The following is a 17,414-nucleotide window of genomic DNA, read 5'->3' as shown; positions in this document are numbered from 1 at the left end:
TTCAGACAGAGTCGTTATTTCTGATTTCTCAGCTGCTGAGATGCAGTCATTTACTTAATATGGTCCTTCCAGCCATCAGCCCTTCTCGGTTGTATTCCTCTGTGCCCATGATTTTAAACTCATTGGGAGGAGTAGGAACAGGGAGGATTCACCAGGTCACAGTTTGATTCTAAGGCAAAGATAAATGGCTCTTCAGGGCCCTCTTGCTCTCTGTTGATTGGAGAGTGCTGGAGTGTTCTTGCTGCTGCTTTAGCTAAGTTCTCTGCCTCAGCCTGTGAGCTATGCCACCTGTGGGCCCAACCAGACCAGTCTGTGGATTGTGTTACTAGAGCTTGATGCTCCTTCCAGACCTGCTTCACCATTGCTGCTGGTGTGTACATTGTACATCGCTGGACTAGAGGCTGATGAATTTGACATCCCATCCTGCTTGCTTTGCTAAGCTCCTGAGCTACTCAGTGTTGGTGGCCCACCCTGCTGCTAGTTTCCTGTGGGCACACTCTGCTTGCTTTGCCCCAGGGAGGACTCTGCTGTTTCCTTCACCTTGAACCCAGCACCACCTTCAACCCCCTTGTGAGTTGAAGGACTTCCAGTACATTAATTGTCCCACAGATGTGAACTGAATTGAACCTTCTATAGTGCAGTGTGGACTAATTAGCTGTTATATTCCTTCCCGCTGTATAAACGTGTCCTCTTATATATATAAAATCATAAGTGTCCTGGTCTCCTTTCTCTTCAGAACCCTGCCTAACGCAACCTGCCTAAATTAAAAGATAAAAAAATACACAGTCACTATATCCAAAAGAATTAATCCATATTTAACTATGTCAACAGATAGCCTACTGTCAAGTACCACGAGAGCTAAAATACGACCTTGGTACATCCTCAGACTGGCGCTGTTGTTAAAGCCTGAAAGAACCATATTGGTCTGTTTACTTGTTCGTGGTCAGCAATTATTTCTTGTGGCTACCCTGAGCCATGAGTTAATGTAAAGCATCTACATGTGACTTCACAGGCTATATATTCTGTGTTCTGATTGCCAATAGAACATCACCAATGCCATCTGCTTTGTGCTCAGCCTGGTGCTTCCTTAAAAATTTGGGGATAGAAATACTATAGGATCCAGCTATCCCTTGATTTACAGAAAGAAAAGCCATGACATAAATAGATATATGGGACCCATGAACACTGCAGCACTAGCCACAAAACCAAAAATATGTAAATGATCTAAATGCCCACCAATAGAAGAAATGGATTTTCAAACGATGCTATTTCCATACAATGGAAAACAACTCAATGCTGAAGAGCAAAGGTGAACCTGTGAAAAACTTCATTACATGTAACTCAGCACTCTGTGATGCTCACCTTCCCTGCCACGACCATGCAAGACAAAGCAGGTACATAAGCAAATGTGGTGAAGAAAGCTGATGGTGCCCGGTTATGAAAAGAGATAGTGTCTCGGGTGTTAAAGGCTTGAAGATAAACAAGCGGCTATGTAGCTGAGAAGCTACAAAGCCCACATGGAAGAAGTATAACAGCTTGTGTGATCATGAGGTGTTGATGGGATCTGGTACCAGGCACCAAAGACTCAAAACAACAATGCATATCCATGTGAATGAGGGGTCATGCATAGTCGAGACCCAAAGCCCATCTGTAGACAACTGGTACCCAGAAGGGTCACAAGGAAGAGACAAGCCAGTCAAGGTGCAGTATAGCACAGATGAAACCTAAAACTTTCCTCTAGATATTTAATGCTTCCTACCCCCTTCTATCATGGCCTCAATTCTACTTTACAAATCCTGCTAGATCCCAACATGTACACTGCTACAGAGAAGACCTTGCAACACATGGAATCCAGGACCCTCAGGACTCATATTGACAGTAGCGATACCAGAAGTATAAGGGGAGGTAGGGGAAGAAAGGGGGAACAGATCACAATGATTGATACATAACCCCCTCCCAGGGGAATGGAAAAGAAAAGAGACAGCGGTCAGTTTAAGACATGAAAAAAAAATCTACATCATCAAGGGTTCGTGAGAGAGGGTGGGAGTGGGGGGAAATGAGCTGATCCCAAGGGCTCAAGTAGAAAGAAAATGTTTTAAAGATAAGAATGGCAACATATATATAAATGTGCTTGACACAGTGAATGGATGTATGGATTGTGATAAGAGTTATGAGTCCCTAATAAAATGATTTAAAAGAAACTTCATTACATGAAGGAACCAGGAGGATATCATGCTGAGTGAAATAAGTCCACATAAGACAAATACTGTACGAGTCCACTATGGTAAAAGTCTAGAAAAGAGTATCACATTAAAAGAACCATTATTTGATGGTCTCCAGGGGTGTTGAGGAGGAAAGTATAAATTACTGGCCAGAGCAGCGCAGTGTCGGCGGCGGAGCGGTTGCGAATCGGAGCCGTTGAGACGCCTCTGCTGCAGCTGGTGTCGCAGGTGTCTTGCGGCGACGCAGGCCTAGGGAGTTGGGCCGCCACCGCAGCCTGGGTGCCCGTGGGTTGGCAGGCGCGTTGGACGCCCGGAGGCATCGCCTCCTAGCGCCAGGCCCCGCTGAGACGCCAGTCTGCCCTCCGCAGCTGCTCGCTGGGCTCCGGACCCCCGGAGTCGCCCCCCCAAACCTGATGCGCGATTTCAAATCCGGAGACCTCATCTTCGCCAAGATGAAAGGCTATCCTCATTGGCCGGCTCGAGTAGATGAAGTTCCTGATGGAGCTGTCAAGCCGCCCACAAACAAACTACCCATTTTCTTTTTTGGAACTCATGAGACTGCGTTTCTAGGCCCAAAAGATATATTTCCTTACTCTGAAAATAAGGAAAAATATGGCAAGCCAAATAAACAAAAAGGTTTTAATGAAGGTTTATGGGAAATAGATAACAACCCAAAAGTGAAAATTTCAAGTCAGCAGGCCTCGACGAAGCAATCTACCACATCTTCTGATGTTGACACCAAAGGAAAGGAAACTTGTCTAGTTTCCAAGGAGGATTCTGACCGGGAAGAAAAGGGCAGCAAGGAGGATGTGACTAAAGAAACTGACAGAACTACCCCGAAAGCTGCCAGAAGAGGGGGAAAGAGGAAGGCAGGAAAGCAAGGAGAAAGCGAGGAAAGTGGAGCCGGTCACCAGCAGGAGCATCCGTCCATCTGAAAGCAAGTCCAAAGAGAGGACGGCCTGCAGCTACGGAAGTCAAGATTCCAAAACCACGAGGCAGACCCAAAATGGTAAAACCGTCTTGCCCTTCAGAGAGTGACATGGGAACCGGAGAAGAGAAAAGTAAGAAAAAAGGGCACGAGGAAAAACAACCCAAAAAGCAACTGAAAAAGGAAGAAGTGGGCCAGAAGGAAGAAGATAAACCAAGAAAAGAGCCAGACAAAAAAGAAGGGAAGAAAGAAGTAGAATCAAAACGGAAAAATATACCCAAAGCAGGGGTTGCGTCTACGTCTGATTCTGAAGAAGGGGATGATCAAGAAGGGGAAAAGAAGAGAAAAGGTGGACGGAGCTTTCCGACTGCTCCCCGGAGAAACGTGCTGAAAGGGCAGCATGAGAAGGAAGCTACAGACCGGAAACGCAAGCAGGAGGAGCAAATGGAGACTGAGCACCAAACAACATGTAAAGTACAGTAATAAAAAATATATCTCATTTTGGGCTCAAACCATTAATGCAGTTACTGAAAAGAGAACACCAGTGGAGCAAACAGGAGATGAAGATCTTGAGACAGACTCATTGGACTGAATTTCCCCTCCCCCTGATGGAAGAATGTTCCAGACTCTAAATTGAAGACTTCATTATTACTGTGCTATGATTGTTTCAAAAATTACTGTAAGGTACACACTACATACTAAAGTCAGCCATCATTCCTGTTACAGTTATTAGCAAGCTTGAAAACGAAGCTTTGTATATTTTGAGTTATAACCAGCTCAGCTGAAGGTGGTGAATGTGCATATCATTTCATTTATAAAATATAAACCTACATTCTGTTTTGACGCTAGGTATTAAACTTGGAGTAGCTATACACCCCTGAGAAATGGGCACTGTGCCCTCACCCTGACCTTCCTTTGTTGTTAATTCTTTAAAATATTGTTTTTTTTAATCCTGAGAGATTAAGCAGTAGACTTCTTAAGAAACAAAAAACTGAAACTGTAACCAAAATTTTAAAATAAAGGTCTTTGGTTTTTTTGTTTTACAAAAATAAATAAATAAATAACTGGCCAAAGCAGAAACATAGGTTACCTTGTACAAACAGGAGAGCCACAGGCGGTAAGAGTGAGGTCAGCAGGCATTAATGTTTTAATTACGGCAGAGAAGACACTTGGAGGAGTGCAAGGTTTAACAGAGGCAAGGACCGTTAGATAGTCAATTCTGCGATCATAAGAAGGCAGGAGTCCATGCGCCAACTGCCATGCAGGCTAAATGAGTGTGGAAAGGAGGGTGAGACTACAGGCAGGCAGACATAGAGGTTGGACAGAGCATGCTTCTTCACGTACACTGACTTTTACTGCAAAATAAAAGCTCCATGAATGTGGTGCCCACACAGGGAGAAGCTCCAAACACTTCTTAGATGAAACCAAATGCCTTCAGGGAATGACCTATGGGGCTGGGGAGTTCAGGATCATGGTCTCAGGGGATGCTGAGGTCATTTGGCATACACAGTTCACAAAGACTATGTCCCCTCTCCTACCTCGGTAAGTAGCCACTGGGATTTTCCATGCTCACGTGTAGCCATCTAAGGTCTCTCCCTGTTCAGAGCAATGAAGAGTGCAAAGACATGGAAACCATCAGTCAAATGGACCAATGGACCACCTGAAACCCAGTCTCTACAACACTGAGACCAGAATGAGAATGCTCCACCTGCTCACAGGAAAGGGTCCTAGATACAGTGGAAGAGAAATCTGGAATAAAACTAAAATCATGAAAAGACCAGGTTTACTGGCCACCCCGAGAATGGTGGAACCCTTGAGATTATGGGCCTCAGCCACCCTTCAGGTCTAGAAATGAATTCACCCCCCACGGCGGAATGTTTGGGTCAACTTTATACAGGCAATAAGGGCAACATTAACACTATGGAAAGGCTCACACCTTGCAACAACCAACTTCTGGGAGCCAATGGGAAGGACAAAGTGCAGAAGGGTCAGGAATGAGAAATGGAAACAGGCAACACAGAAAGTGGGAAGAGTGGGGATTGAAATCAGTGCCATGAAGTAAAGTGCAAATGAATCATTTAATGGAAATCTCATTTCCTAATAAAAAGTTTAAAGAGAAGGGGAAAAATTCCAAACATTGCAATATAGTCATTAAATTTGGGAATATGAAGATAAATACTGACTGAAATAGGACCAAAAAAAGTAATAACTGAAAAATCAGAAACCAGAAGTAGGGAGGTGACTGTTGTGGATATTTTTTGTTCTCAGGAGCTTTTTAATCAATGTATCTTCTAAATTGTCACATAGATGTATTATTTTGATTAGAAGTAAACATCAGGATTTTCAATGGTACTGTAAGGCAAAGAACTCTGTATTTCTGAACCTGGTTTTTCTCCTCAGGGTAAAGTTCAGGGGAAACATCTCAAAGTGCACAAGGAGAAGATGGACCTGCCAGAGGACACGGTGATAGCCTATCAGAGGAAGCAGCTGGTTTTCAAGGAGGATGGCTGGCGTAAGCAGACGCTGAAGGAGGCGGGTGGGATGAGGGAGTCTGCAGGTCCAGAGAAGATCATCTGGAGGAAAAAAAAATCATTCACTAACAATCAGTTGCTATTTCCGTTTGAGGATGTAGGAGGTGTCAGGATATACACACACGCATACTGTCTTCCAAAACCCCCTTCCAAAAATGTCTCAGCTCCTTGGGAGATACAAACTGCCTGTGTGGCAAGGCTCAAAGGGGTGCCCAACGTGGAAGTGTATTTACCCCTGAGAAAGTGTATTTACTGCTCATCCTAATCATCATTACGGATTCAAGACCTTACCAGTCTCAGAATTGCCAGAGTTTTCCCTAGATGACCCAGAACCCTGCTTCTTAGCTCCAGCAAATGCTAGCACGATCACACAGTTGCAGACATTCCTAAACAACACACTGAAGACTTAGTCTTTCCCTTGCCCACTCACCTTGACATGCACCATCCTCCCACATACAGACTCAACGTGGAGAGACCCCATGGAGACGAATGGTGAGCAGTGGGACAGGGCCTGTGCTCAGCATCCTTGCTCTCCTTCTTCAAACGATGAGTCCCACCTAGAGCTCCATCTGGGCTCAGTTCCTCCAAGAGGAGAGAATGTCCTCATGTTGCTAACACAGAAAGACACACATGCACACACTACCCACCTCTGTATCTTCAATCCGCTGCCCAAGAAGGGTATTGATGCCAATGTCTCTACCATTAAAGAAACAGGCTGAACTCCACCATCTTACAGGGGTGCTGGAGTCTGGCTTCTGAAGAAACATCAACCCTGCACAAAGCAGGCGGTGTCCACTGAGGGACAGAGAGAGGGTGGCACTCACACTAAAAAGAGATCTGCTCATGGCCAAGCCAGGGGATTCTATTAAAGGCCACCGGTGACTTAGAAAGGGTTGTTTATTTAGGAAGGAATTGAAAATAATCCACCTTCAATTGGGAACAATGCTGAACAAAAAGGTCGGCATCACAAGAGTCACTGTAGGTAACACATAAAGGATGGGGAGTAAAGTAGAATGCACCTGTTGAAATAATTTCGATCCAAGGAGGAAGGGAACTAGCCCTTACACTGTGCCAGTGCATTAGACCCTTGACATCCTTGAATTTATTGGGCATAATCGCATCACAGTCCAGACCAACAGTGGTCAGCAGGCAACTTCAACTCGGAGATTCTGTTTCTGAGGATACTTTTCAATGTCTGGCTTTTAAGAAGTAGATCCTTCTACCTGAGTTCCCAAGTGTCTCAAGGTGGACACAACCTGGAACTCTGCATTTAGCCACGGAGCTTTTTAACCTTTCACACCCCAACCAAGTAGCTTGTTCCAGTTGGCCCCTTCTCCCCACTAACATTCCTCCCACCGCCCACTTTCTCAAAGGCTCATCCATCGAGTCTTGGTGTCATTGCCTTATCTAAATGTCATGCCCCAACCCATTGAAGTCCGTCCTCCAATGAATTCACTCAAAGGAAGGCGCCAATGACCACACGGTCCACTAGTCCCTCCTGGGAACGCTCCTCTCCTGCACACAGACATGACCCAGTTCTCCAAGACCTCCTTTTCTCCTCTGCTCCCCACAGGCTCTTTCCCTCATCAAATATTTACATGGTGGTCTTGTCCAGAGACAAATCTCTCCATGGGAAAGCTGTGTCATCCAGGAAGATGGCAGGGTGGGGAGTAGAGGAAGCAGGGCAGGAAATCAAAGGACAGCAGGAGGACAGTCCTACAGGATGAGGGCAGCAGGAGGCCCATTTCCTTCACAAGATAAGGAAGTTCTTAGATGCCAGAGCCCAGAATCATCACGTAAGGCACCTATTTATAATGTACTTCTGGATCCCCCTCAGAGAGCCTGACTCAGAAGACAGATTGAGGAAATCTGTCTACACAAGCAAAACAGGGAATCATTTTAACAAGCAAGTGATTGTCCTACCAGAAGTCCCCAGGCCACTCTGAGAAGAGCTGCCACAGTCTGGCCTGGCTGAGGACACAGTAGAGGCTGCAGGTACAAGGCAGTGACAATCTCCTCACAGAATAACTTAGCGCTCTCACCCCTTTGCGCCCCCTCCAGATATTCTGTACTACTCAGAGGATGATGAACAGGAAACTTTCCAAGACTTCAAAGAGGGTGAGTCCCAGATGGGGCCACGCCAGCCCTGTGGCCTTGACTCTGCATTCCTCTGACATGGGAATGGTCCTAGAGGCCTAAAGATCCAGGAAGGGGCTAGATCAGGGGTTCTAAACCCGTGGGTTGCCACCCCTTTGGAGGTCAAACAGAGCTTACAGAGGGGTCGCCTAATACACAGGGGAGGAGGTCCACTTCCTTCAGGAGATAAGGCACTCTGCAAGTACTGAAGCACAGTAGGCGCCTGTGTAAGCGCAGCTTCTGCATCCCTCTCAGAGAGTCTCATTCAGAAGACAGAATGAGGCCAGGGAATCCATTTTAACAAGCAAGTGATTCTCCATCCACAAGTCCCCGGGCCACACTGAGAGGAGCTGCCACACCTGGCCTGGCAGGGGAGCCCAGAAGTAGCGAGTCTAAAGCAGGTGAAAGACTCCCGTCTTTCCTAACCCATCTTTTCCCTTACAGAAATGTTTTACTCCTCAAAGTGTATGGAGGAAATATACCCATATGGTGAGTTCCAGCCCTGCCACCCCTCCCACCTCCCCTTCTCCGCTGCCTTTGGTGCAGACACTGACCTCTTGGGTCACTGGAAACCCAGACGGTCTCTTTGCAGCCCCGGGATCTGGGGTGGGGGTGGGGGGCTGCCTGAGGCTCATCTCAAGACCTCAACTATTCCTTAAGTGTCTGGTTTGCAATTTCAGGTTCTTGCTTCAAGAAAGAACATGCAGGTAAGGCCCAGTGAGAAGGGAAATGAGGAAGGACAATATACGAGGAGAATGAAAAATGGAAACGGGAGGAGGCGATTCATGTAAGTTTAGGGACTCAGTTCCATTAATGGGAATAGAATACTTCCGTTCAGGTGAGTGGACTTATTTTGGTCTCTCCACCACACAGCTCTACACGATAGTCCAAGCCCCTCCCGATTGAGGTGGCTGATGATGCCAAAGACTTTGTAATCTGGTCTCCTGGGCAAAGCATGTGGAGATGGACAGGAGACAGTTGGGGAGGGAAGGATGGAGGGAGGCTGGTAAAACCACCCATCCCCTGCAACTAACTCTTGAACGAGAAGAACTGACTTTCTCTTTCTTTCCAACACAGATATTCTCCCAATAGGTGAGTGGGGTTGCTGGAAGCAGGAGGGAAACTGATGGGGTGAGCGGGACAGGTGGCCCCTGCCTGTGTCACCCCAGCTCTGTGGCCTTGACTCTGCATTCCCATGGCGTGGGAATGAGCCCAGAGAACTAATGATCCAGGAAGGGGCTATATCAGTGGTTCTCAACCTGTGGGTCGCCACCCATTTGGGTGTTGAACAACCTTTTCACAGGGTCACCTAATATATCCTGCATATCAGGTATTTACAGTATAGTTCATAACAGTAGGAAAATTACAGTTATAGAGAAGCAAAGAAAATAATTTGATGGTTGGGGGTAACTACAACATGAAAACTCTATTAAAGAGTCGTGACATTAGGAAGGCTGAGAACCACTGGGCTAGGTGTAATGCAAAGGGTCTGGGGCAGCCAGAGGAGGTGAAGGATGGACGGAACGGGGGCAGGAAGTCATTAAGGTGGAGGAGGCAATAAGGAGGCAGAACTCTCTGAAGTGTGACAAAGGCCACCGGGGTTGATGGGAAAGGGAGACCATCAATCACTTGCTGTTCTCTCTCTAGGAAGAATAGACGAACCCCGTTCTCAAAGTGAGTGTGTGCTCTAGGACGACCTGCATGGGAAACCACAAGGCTGAGTATCCCACAAACTCACACAATGGAGCTCTAGTTCCTTTTTTGCCTTCTCTCCATCCCATTATTCATTTATTCCTTAGCACATCCATGTGGCAAAGGTTTATGCAAAGGACTGAGCAACACAGATTCTGAGCACTGGGAATATAGGGCGGATTATTCCAGGCACCAGGCATGGTGGGCGTGGCACATGAGGGTGGAAGCCGGAAGGAGGAAGGGGACCAGTAACAGCAATGTGCAAGTCAGACAGGAAGGTGCGACTCTTCAAAGCATCCACTCTACTGAACGCATCTTCTCAGCAGAGGACATAGTGGTGACAGGAAGTCTCTGGGAGAATGAATGTCCCAATGAATGTCCAACATCCACCCATCAATTACTTTTTTCTTTCATTATTATTATCATATAAAATTTTATAAAATATAAATATTATAAAAATTCACTTTCACAATTCAATGAAACCAGCTACATTAACCATGATCCCGTGCCATATTTTCTATCCTGAAAAATACAAGGCACGAAGACATAGCAATAAGGGGGATTCATGTATGCCAGGCACTACCCCAGTCACATATCACACGATATGAAACAAATGCAGCAACAGATGTGCAAGCTAAGCTCAGCAACTGAAAATCTCACACTTGAGCCAAGCACTCAAAAACAAACTCCCTGATAGCCAATCAATTCTGACTCTTAGCAACACTAGAGACTAGGAAAGCACTTCTCCGCAGGTTCCCAACTATAAGCTATTTAAGGGAATATAAAGCCACATCTCCATCCCAAGAAAATCCACATCTGGTGGATGCGAAGGATTGACCTTGTGGTTGACAGCCCAAGGCAGAACCCACTCCATCATTGGGGTCCTTACTAGAATAACTAAATGTTCTTCCTGACATTTCCCAGAAAAGAACACTTGGTCATTTTCTTCCAGTGACCCCTTTTAATACCTCCACCTTAACCTCCCTGTATTCTATCCCTCAATGCAGACATGTGACACTGTCCCTCTTTCTATGCTATCACGGCGTCTCCATCCCCTGCATTGGCCATCTCACTCACAGAAACACTTGGGGTCAGCCGGCAGCTGAAAGAACTGGAGGAGCTTGGCTCCTTTGGATGGGGAAGGGCTGATGATCCCAGGAATGTGCTACTCAGTACATTGTTCAATTTTCTGCTTGCTGGTGATCTCTCTTGGCAGATTTCAATCTTCTACAAGAGGAGATATACAAAGAGATGAGTGCCTTGGACAGCGTCCCAAGAAAGCTTCGAGATACCCTATTCCATAGCATTCTGGCTATGCTCAAGGACGGGGAGGATTTTCAGAATCTTATGGATGTGGTGAGGAGAGCAGCCCCATTGGTGCACGGGGGAAGGGGGTGGGGTGAACAAAACAGAGAGGACAGACTTGGAGATATGGATACCTAAATACAGAATACACACGGGGAGAGGAATGGAAACACACCAGAGGAATGAAGTTTGGTCAGCGATCAGAGGGTCTGGTTCCAGGGAAAATCACCAGGGCCAAACAGTACAGCCCCCACATGATAGACATCCCCTGGAGAGATGAAGGATTCTCGGCTTCCTGTCACTGTTTATTCATTTGGAGATCTAAAACACAATGGGAAAATGACATGTAATGGCATTATTGTTATTATTGCCAATAACACTTATGTCCTCTAGTTGGAAGAGAACCTCTCAGGTCATTTGGAAGGCCATGGAGGCACCATCATAAATGAACTACAAAAGAATTATGAAAATCCATGGGCCATCCCAGTGGACAGCATCCTTTACCTGCTGGAAGCCATAATGGGTGAGAGTGATTTCAGGGGAGGGAGATTCACAGGCTGGAGCCCCGGGCCCTTGAACAGCACGCGTTAGAGGCCACATCCCAGAAGTCCTTCATATACCATGAATTTTCAGTCTCACATCACGCCTGTTACAAAGGGCAGGAGGGCTTTGTGTAATAAACGTTTATGTGACATAGAAGACTGGAACCTAGAAAGCAACTGCCTTATGTCCATCCAGGACATCATCAGAGGGAAGGACCATAGCGCAATGGTTAATAGATCTGAGGACCATTGCCTAGAGCTGAAGGAAGACTTCCTGTGGCTGAGAACTCGGCTTTCCAGTCTAATGGGTTTCATCACTCCACATCAGGTTCCCCTCACTGGTTCTACTAGTTCCCGAGGGGCAAAAGCCATCTAGATTCTTCATCACTCTCTTCCCCAAATGTCTCCCCACTCCAGTGCTGACTGACATCCAACATGACCTGCTCGCTCAGTCCATGGAGAGGAGCATCCTGGCCCAGGAAAGAGAGCTGGTAAGGGAGCCCTGGGGGCTAGCAGATAGGGGAGGGGAGGAAGGAACTGATGACAAAGATGATTCTGGGAATGACAGGATGCAGCTCCCCCTGGAAGGGATGATGGGATCCAAGGGGGTATGTAAACCCTCTGCTGCAGCCTCCAAAGGGAAGGAGGGCAAAATAGGTGTGAGAGGACCTCACCAGGGTCTGGTTCCCTGGCATTAGTTCTAAATTAGTCACAGGGATATAAGTCCTGCCTTGGGGGCTGAAGAGAGATGAGTATGACTGCCGCTTTGACTCTCTCTTGTACACGCTGCTCTCCCTTTCTCTCCCCATAGAAATGTATGTTGTTACTAGGTGTCCTCGAGTCAGTGCTGACACCTAGCACTGCTATAGAAAATAACACTCTGCCTGGTCTTGCCCCATCCTCACAATGAGTGTGTTTTCAGTCCATTGTTGCAGCCACTGAGTCAATCTGTCTCATCCAGGCTCCTCTTCCTTTTCTCATCCCTCTACTTAACAAGCACGAGGTCCTGTTCCAGGGACTGGTCTCTCCTCATGTATGTCCAACATACATGAGAAGAAGTCTTGCCATCCTCACTTCTAATGAGCCTCCTGGTTGTATTTCTTTAAAGACAGACTTGTCTGTTCTTCTGGTGGTCAATGGTACTTTGAACACTCAGCATAAACACTAATTTAAATGCATCAATCCTTCACTGGCCATCCTGATTTACTGTCCAGCTTTTAGGTAGGTAGGTAGGTAGATAGATACATACATACATACATACATACATAGATTGATGGATAGATAGATAGATGGATAGATAGATAAACAGAAAGAGAGAGAGAGAGACTGAGAGAGAGAGAGAGAGAGAAGTCATTTGAAAGTTCCATGGCTTGGGTGCAGCTTAGTGCTCAAAGGGAAATCTTTACTTTTGGCACTTTAAACAAGTCTGGTTCGGCCAATTCACCCAATGCAATACATCCTCTGATTGTTTTTGACTGTTGTTTCTGTAAGAGATGATGATGGATCCAAGTATCCTGAAATCCTGGACAGGTTCAATCCTTTCTGTGTTTAACCTGAAGTTGTCTTGATCCTGTGATGAGGATTTTGGTCTTCTTTGCATTGAGTTGCAATCCATACTTAAAGTGACAGTCTTCCCTTTTCATCAGCAAACGCTTCAAGTTCTCCTGACTTTCACAAGCATGCTTGTGTCATCTGCACGTCACAGGTTGTTCATTTACTGGCTTTCCTCCAATCCTGATACCACATCCTTCCTCCTATAAACCAGTTTCTCTGATAAATTGTTCAGCTCACAGATTGAATAATTGTGGTCCAGGGACACAACCCTGATTGTTCAATGACTCCCCACTATGTAGAGGTTCGACATGAATACAATGAAGTGTTCTGGAATTGATTTCTTCTCCAGATTGCCCATAGTTCCTTACACAGAGTCAAATGCCATTGCAGTTGATAAAATACAAGTGCACCCTGTTCTGTTCATCTCTGCTTTCAGCCAACATTCATCTCATGCTGGCAATGATATCTCTTGTTCCATGTCCACCTTATAATCACGCTTGGATTTTTGCATCTGTACCATGTTTGAATTATTTAAAGAGAATCTTACTTGCATGTGATATTAAGTCTATTTTTCAATAATTTCCACAATTTGTGGAGTCAGCTTTCTTTGAAAAGGGTACAAATATGGATCTCTTGCTGGTTGGCTGGATCGCTCTCTTCCAAATTTCTGGGCACAGACTGATGCACGCCTCCTGTGCTGCGACTGTTTGTTGAAACATTCCAATTGCTCCCCGTCAACTTCTCAAAAACCTTCAGTGTAACTTGAAATTCGTCCTTCTGGACAATGGATTCTTGCTCATATCTACCTCTGTTCATTCAGTATTTTACCAAGACAAAATGTTTAAGCACAATTTCATAAGGTCCATTCTGAATTACAAAATCTCTATGAGGGGGGTACACCCCCAAAAGTAGAATTTTTTTTTATTTTTCAAAGCTCCGTATTATTTTTTACACAAAACACCCTTAACACCTTCATGGTACTTTTCATTACACTTAACACAGTTGTCCACTCTGTGATTCCATTCTTTCCATTCTTGGAAACATGTTCAAGTTCATCTGTTTGCATGGCTGACAGCACCTCCCTCATATGTTTTTGTCACCTCTTCTATATCACCAAATCACTGTCCTTTAACATCCTTCTTCATTCAAGCAATCAAAAAGAAGTATCACAGAGCGAGTTCTGGTGAGTAAGGTGTGTGGGGCCACAGAGGCATGCTACTTTTTTCCCCAAAACTAGCATACTGAGATGGCTGTGTGTGCAGGTACATTGGCCACAAGTCAGGCCCTTTTTGTCACACACTGTCAAGCAATCTTTTTGGAACTTCTAAATAGAATGTTTGATTAACTCTGTGACCCAGTGGAATGAACTTCAAATGCGCTGAAAGTGGACATTTTCATCTGTTCGGGAAGTTGACAGACATCCAGAATGAGGTTTGTCATCAATCAACAACTCAGACACTTGACTTTTTCCAATAGCACTGTCCTGTCCACTTTGTTGAACATCACAACCGTTTCTGTGGCATTTCAGCAGAGTAGGAACCCAAAATTCACAGCTGCACGCTGTTCTCTTAAATTGACCATTACATAAAAGGAGGTTCAAGTGAAACTACTTTTATGAAAATATTCACTTTGACCAGAGAGAACCGTTCCAGGAAACACCACTGAGTGCACTAACCCAGAGTGAGTTGCCTCAATCCTGATTTCTCATATATATATTTTCTGAAACTAGAAATCTTTATGAGAACTTAATGCCTCCCGTTTTATTCCTGGAGCTGCAGGTGGATTTAAACAACTTGGGGTTCATAATAGGACACTTGACAGTGTAAATTGCACTCCCAAATTTACTGATGGAATCCTTTAATATAGCAATTCAAGGTTCGATATTTTTCCTCAGTTCTTTCAACCTATGCTTTGCATACTCTTTCTGTTCGGCAATCAGTGCACATTTAATTCTAATACTGTATCTTTACAAGCTTCCTTTGAGTCACTGAGCCAAAAAGAATTGGTGGACAGTCAATCACTTCAACAGATATCATGTGATCAAGATGAAGACTTTGAAGGGTGAAGTCCAAGCTATACTCATGGCCACATGAGAAAACGTTTCTATTCAGCTATTTTACTTCATCATTTTTCTCTTGGATTTTTACATCATCCAGAGGGTATTTCATACTCTCCTTACACATCTACTTTGATTCCCTCCTCTCTCTTTCCTCCGTCTTTTTAGTGACCGTATGCTTTCTTCATCTATGATGTTCCTGATGCCGCCCCACAGCTCATCAGGACCTCACCTATGAGTGTCCACTGGGTCAGGTTTGTTCTTGAGATGTTCTCTACTTACATGGGTACATGCTCAAGGTCATGTTTTTTTTTTAAGCTCTCATGAACTTGTTTTCATTTTCTTCATCTTCAACCTTAACTTACATGTAGACAATTGATGGCCTTTTGCATAATTGGTTCTGGACCATAACAGTGATGATATGGTTTCTCATCAGATGTAGACTGTGTGGTTCCTGTGTATTCCATCTGGTGGATCCATGTGTACTGTCTGTTTGTATTACTGAGACGTTCTTTGCATGGCCATGTCCTGAGCCTTACAGATTTATAGACTATTATTGATATCTAGCTTGATCTCTATCAGCAAGGCCACACTGTTCAACTACTCATGCTTCCTCTTTGGTTCATACTTTTGCATTACACTTATCTGGAATTATAAAATCATCTTGATTAAGTTGATCAATTTCAGGCTGAAGAAATTCCTCAATCAATTTTGCATTAGCTATTTGGGTTTGTGTATAAATTTGACTAACAACTGTGTTCATTAAATTTCCATTAATGTTTATAAATATCACCCTATCAAACATACCAGTGTGCTTTCAGATAGATCTTGAAATGTTTTGTCTTAAGAATTAATGTCATGCTTTATTTTTCAATTGACATTGCCCACATACTAACCATATGCCAGTTCCCCTCAAAACCACACATACTATTCCATATTGATCTCATGAATTCTATTTTATTTCTTATTACTCCCAATTTTCCTAGATGCATATTTCATACATCCACATTCTAATGATGAATGGATGATAGAAAGCCTTTCTTCTTATTTTGACTTGGACTCATCAGCAAATGAGGGTCCCCAAAGCTTCGCACCATCCAAGTCATGAAGATAGAGTCTGCTTTATGGAGCCTTGTTCTCAGTAACTTTAAACCTGAGGGGATTACCTTCTGATCTTCTATCAGAAAATGTTCTTCTCATAGGTTTTCAGTGGCTGCGTCTTCAGAAGCAGACCGCTTCTCCCTTCTTCCTCATCTGTCTTAGTCTGAAAGCTCTACTGCAGCCTGTCTACTACCTGCGACCCCACGGGCATTTCAATTACGAGTGGCATAGCTCCCCGCATCCCAGCAACACACAAGACACCACAGAGTGACGAGTGCATATTGGATCCACACCAATACATACACATGATCACAAATATATGCACGCACATATATACACTTACAGAATTTCAAACACTGACATTTATTCTGCAAACTACATGTTGCTGCCAAAGAGCAAGATTTCTACCAATTTGTCCAATATTTCTCAAATCTTATGTCATGGTCAACATTGGACTCCTACTTCCCTTAAAAGCAAATCTTTTTACATAGCCCTCAGTTCATTCAGAAAATTATTCCTCTTGACCTGAAAGGCCAACCTGTCCATCTGACCCTGGTTTCCTAGGTGAAGAGCATCCTGCAGCCAAACTTCAAATACCCCTGGTGCATACCCTTCACCCTCAAGACCGAGCTCCTCGCCGGCCTCCACGATGAGGAGCTGGACATCACCTACAGACTGCTGAAGGAGTGTGGCCTCACCATGGAGCCAAACAACCCCAGATCCACCTGGGATTTGGAAGCAAAGCAGCCTCTCTGTTCCCTCTATGGGACACTCTCATTGCTGCAGCAGCTGGTTGATCCCTACGCCCTGCCTGAAATATGCAGTCAGTCCAAAAAGATGTAGGCCCTCCACAGACCTCTGCTGTGAGTGTCTCTAGTGGGTTAAGGAGACATGGGAGAGACAGAGGTTGACTAGGGGAAAATTTGAGGGAACTCTCTGGAATCAGGGAAACATTCTGTATCTTTGAACAATTCATAACACTTACCAAATCATATGTTAAAAATTTGAGTGTTTCACTATAGGTAGATTTTGCTTCCAAAAACTGTACACAAATCATAAACCATCATCAGCAATATATATTCTGGTATGGGGGATTGATAATTTCAATATACTTTGGAACACATGAAAAAAAGTCAGGTGGGTGGAGGAATGGGTGGATGGATATGTGGTGAAACATGTGGCAGAATGCTAATAATTGAGGGACCTGGGTGGAGGATATCCAAATTTCCTTTCTTATTTTTGAAATATTTTGTAAGACTGAGATGGTTTCAAAATAATACGTTGTCAAATGTATATGTTTATACGTATTGAGCTCTCATTCACTGATGTTATGTTCTACAAAGTCAA

At 44.6% G+C, this 17,414-nt stretch overlaps 1 protein-coding gene and 1 pseudogene across 1 annotated transcript; both read left to right on the top strand.

Annotated features, from left to right (window-relative positions):
* The first annotated feature begins 2,574 nt into the window (after positions 1–2,574).
* On the top strand, positions 2,575–3,742 carry LOC142448649 (PC4 and SFRS1-interacting protein-like; annotated as a pseudogene).
* Positions 3,743–4,420: 678 nt separating this feature from the next.
* LOC142448583 (gasdermin-C-like) lies at positions 4,421–16,910 on the top strand. The gene is made up of 9 exons (XM_075550536.1): positions 4,421–4,438; positions 5,551–5,682; positions 7,743–7,799; positions 8,498–8,524; positions 9,431–9,491; positions 10,726–10,865; positions 11,208–11,337; positions 11,774–11,847; positions 16,632–16,910. The coding sequence occupies exons 1-9, from the start codon at positions 4,421–4,423 to the stop codon at positions 16,908–16,910; spliced, it is 918 nt and encodes a 305-aa protein (XP_075406651.1).
* Positions 16,911–17,414: the final 504 nt, after the last annotated feature.

Source organism: Tenrec ecaudatus, chromosome 5 (assembly GCF_050624435.1).
Source record: "Tenrec ecaudatus isolate mTenEca1 chromosome 5, mTenEca1.hap1, whole genome shotgun sequence".
Lineage (NCBI taxonomy): Eukaryota > Metazoa > Chordata > Mammalia > Afrosoricida > Tenrecidae > Tenrec > Tenrec ecaudatus.
This window is presented reverse-complemented; position numbering and strand designations above follow the sequence as displayed.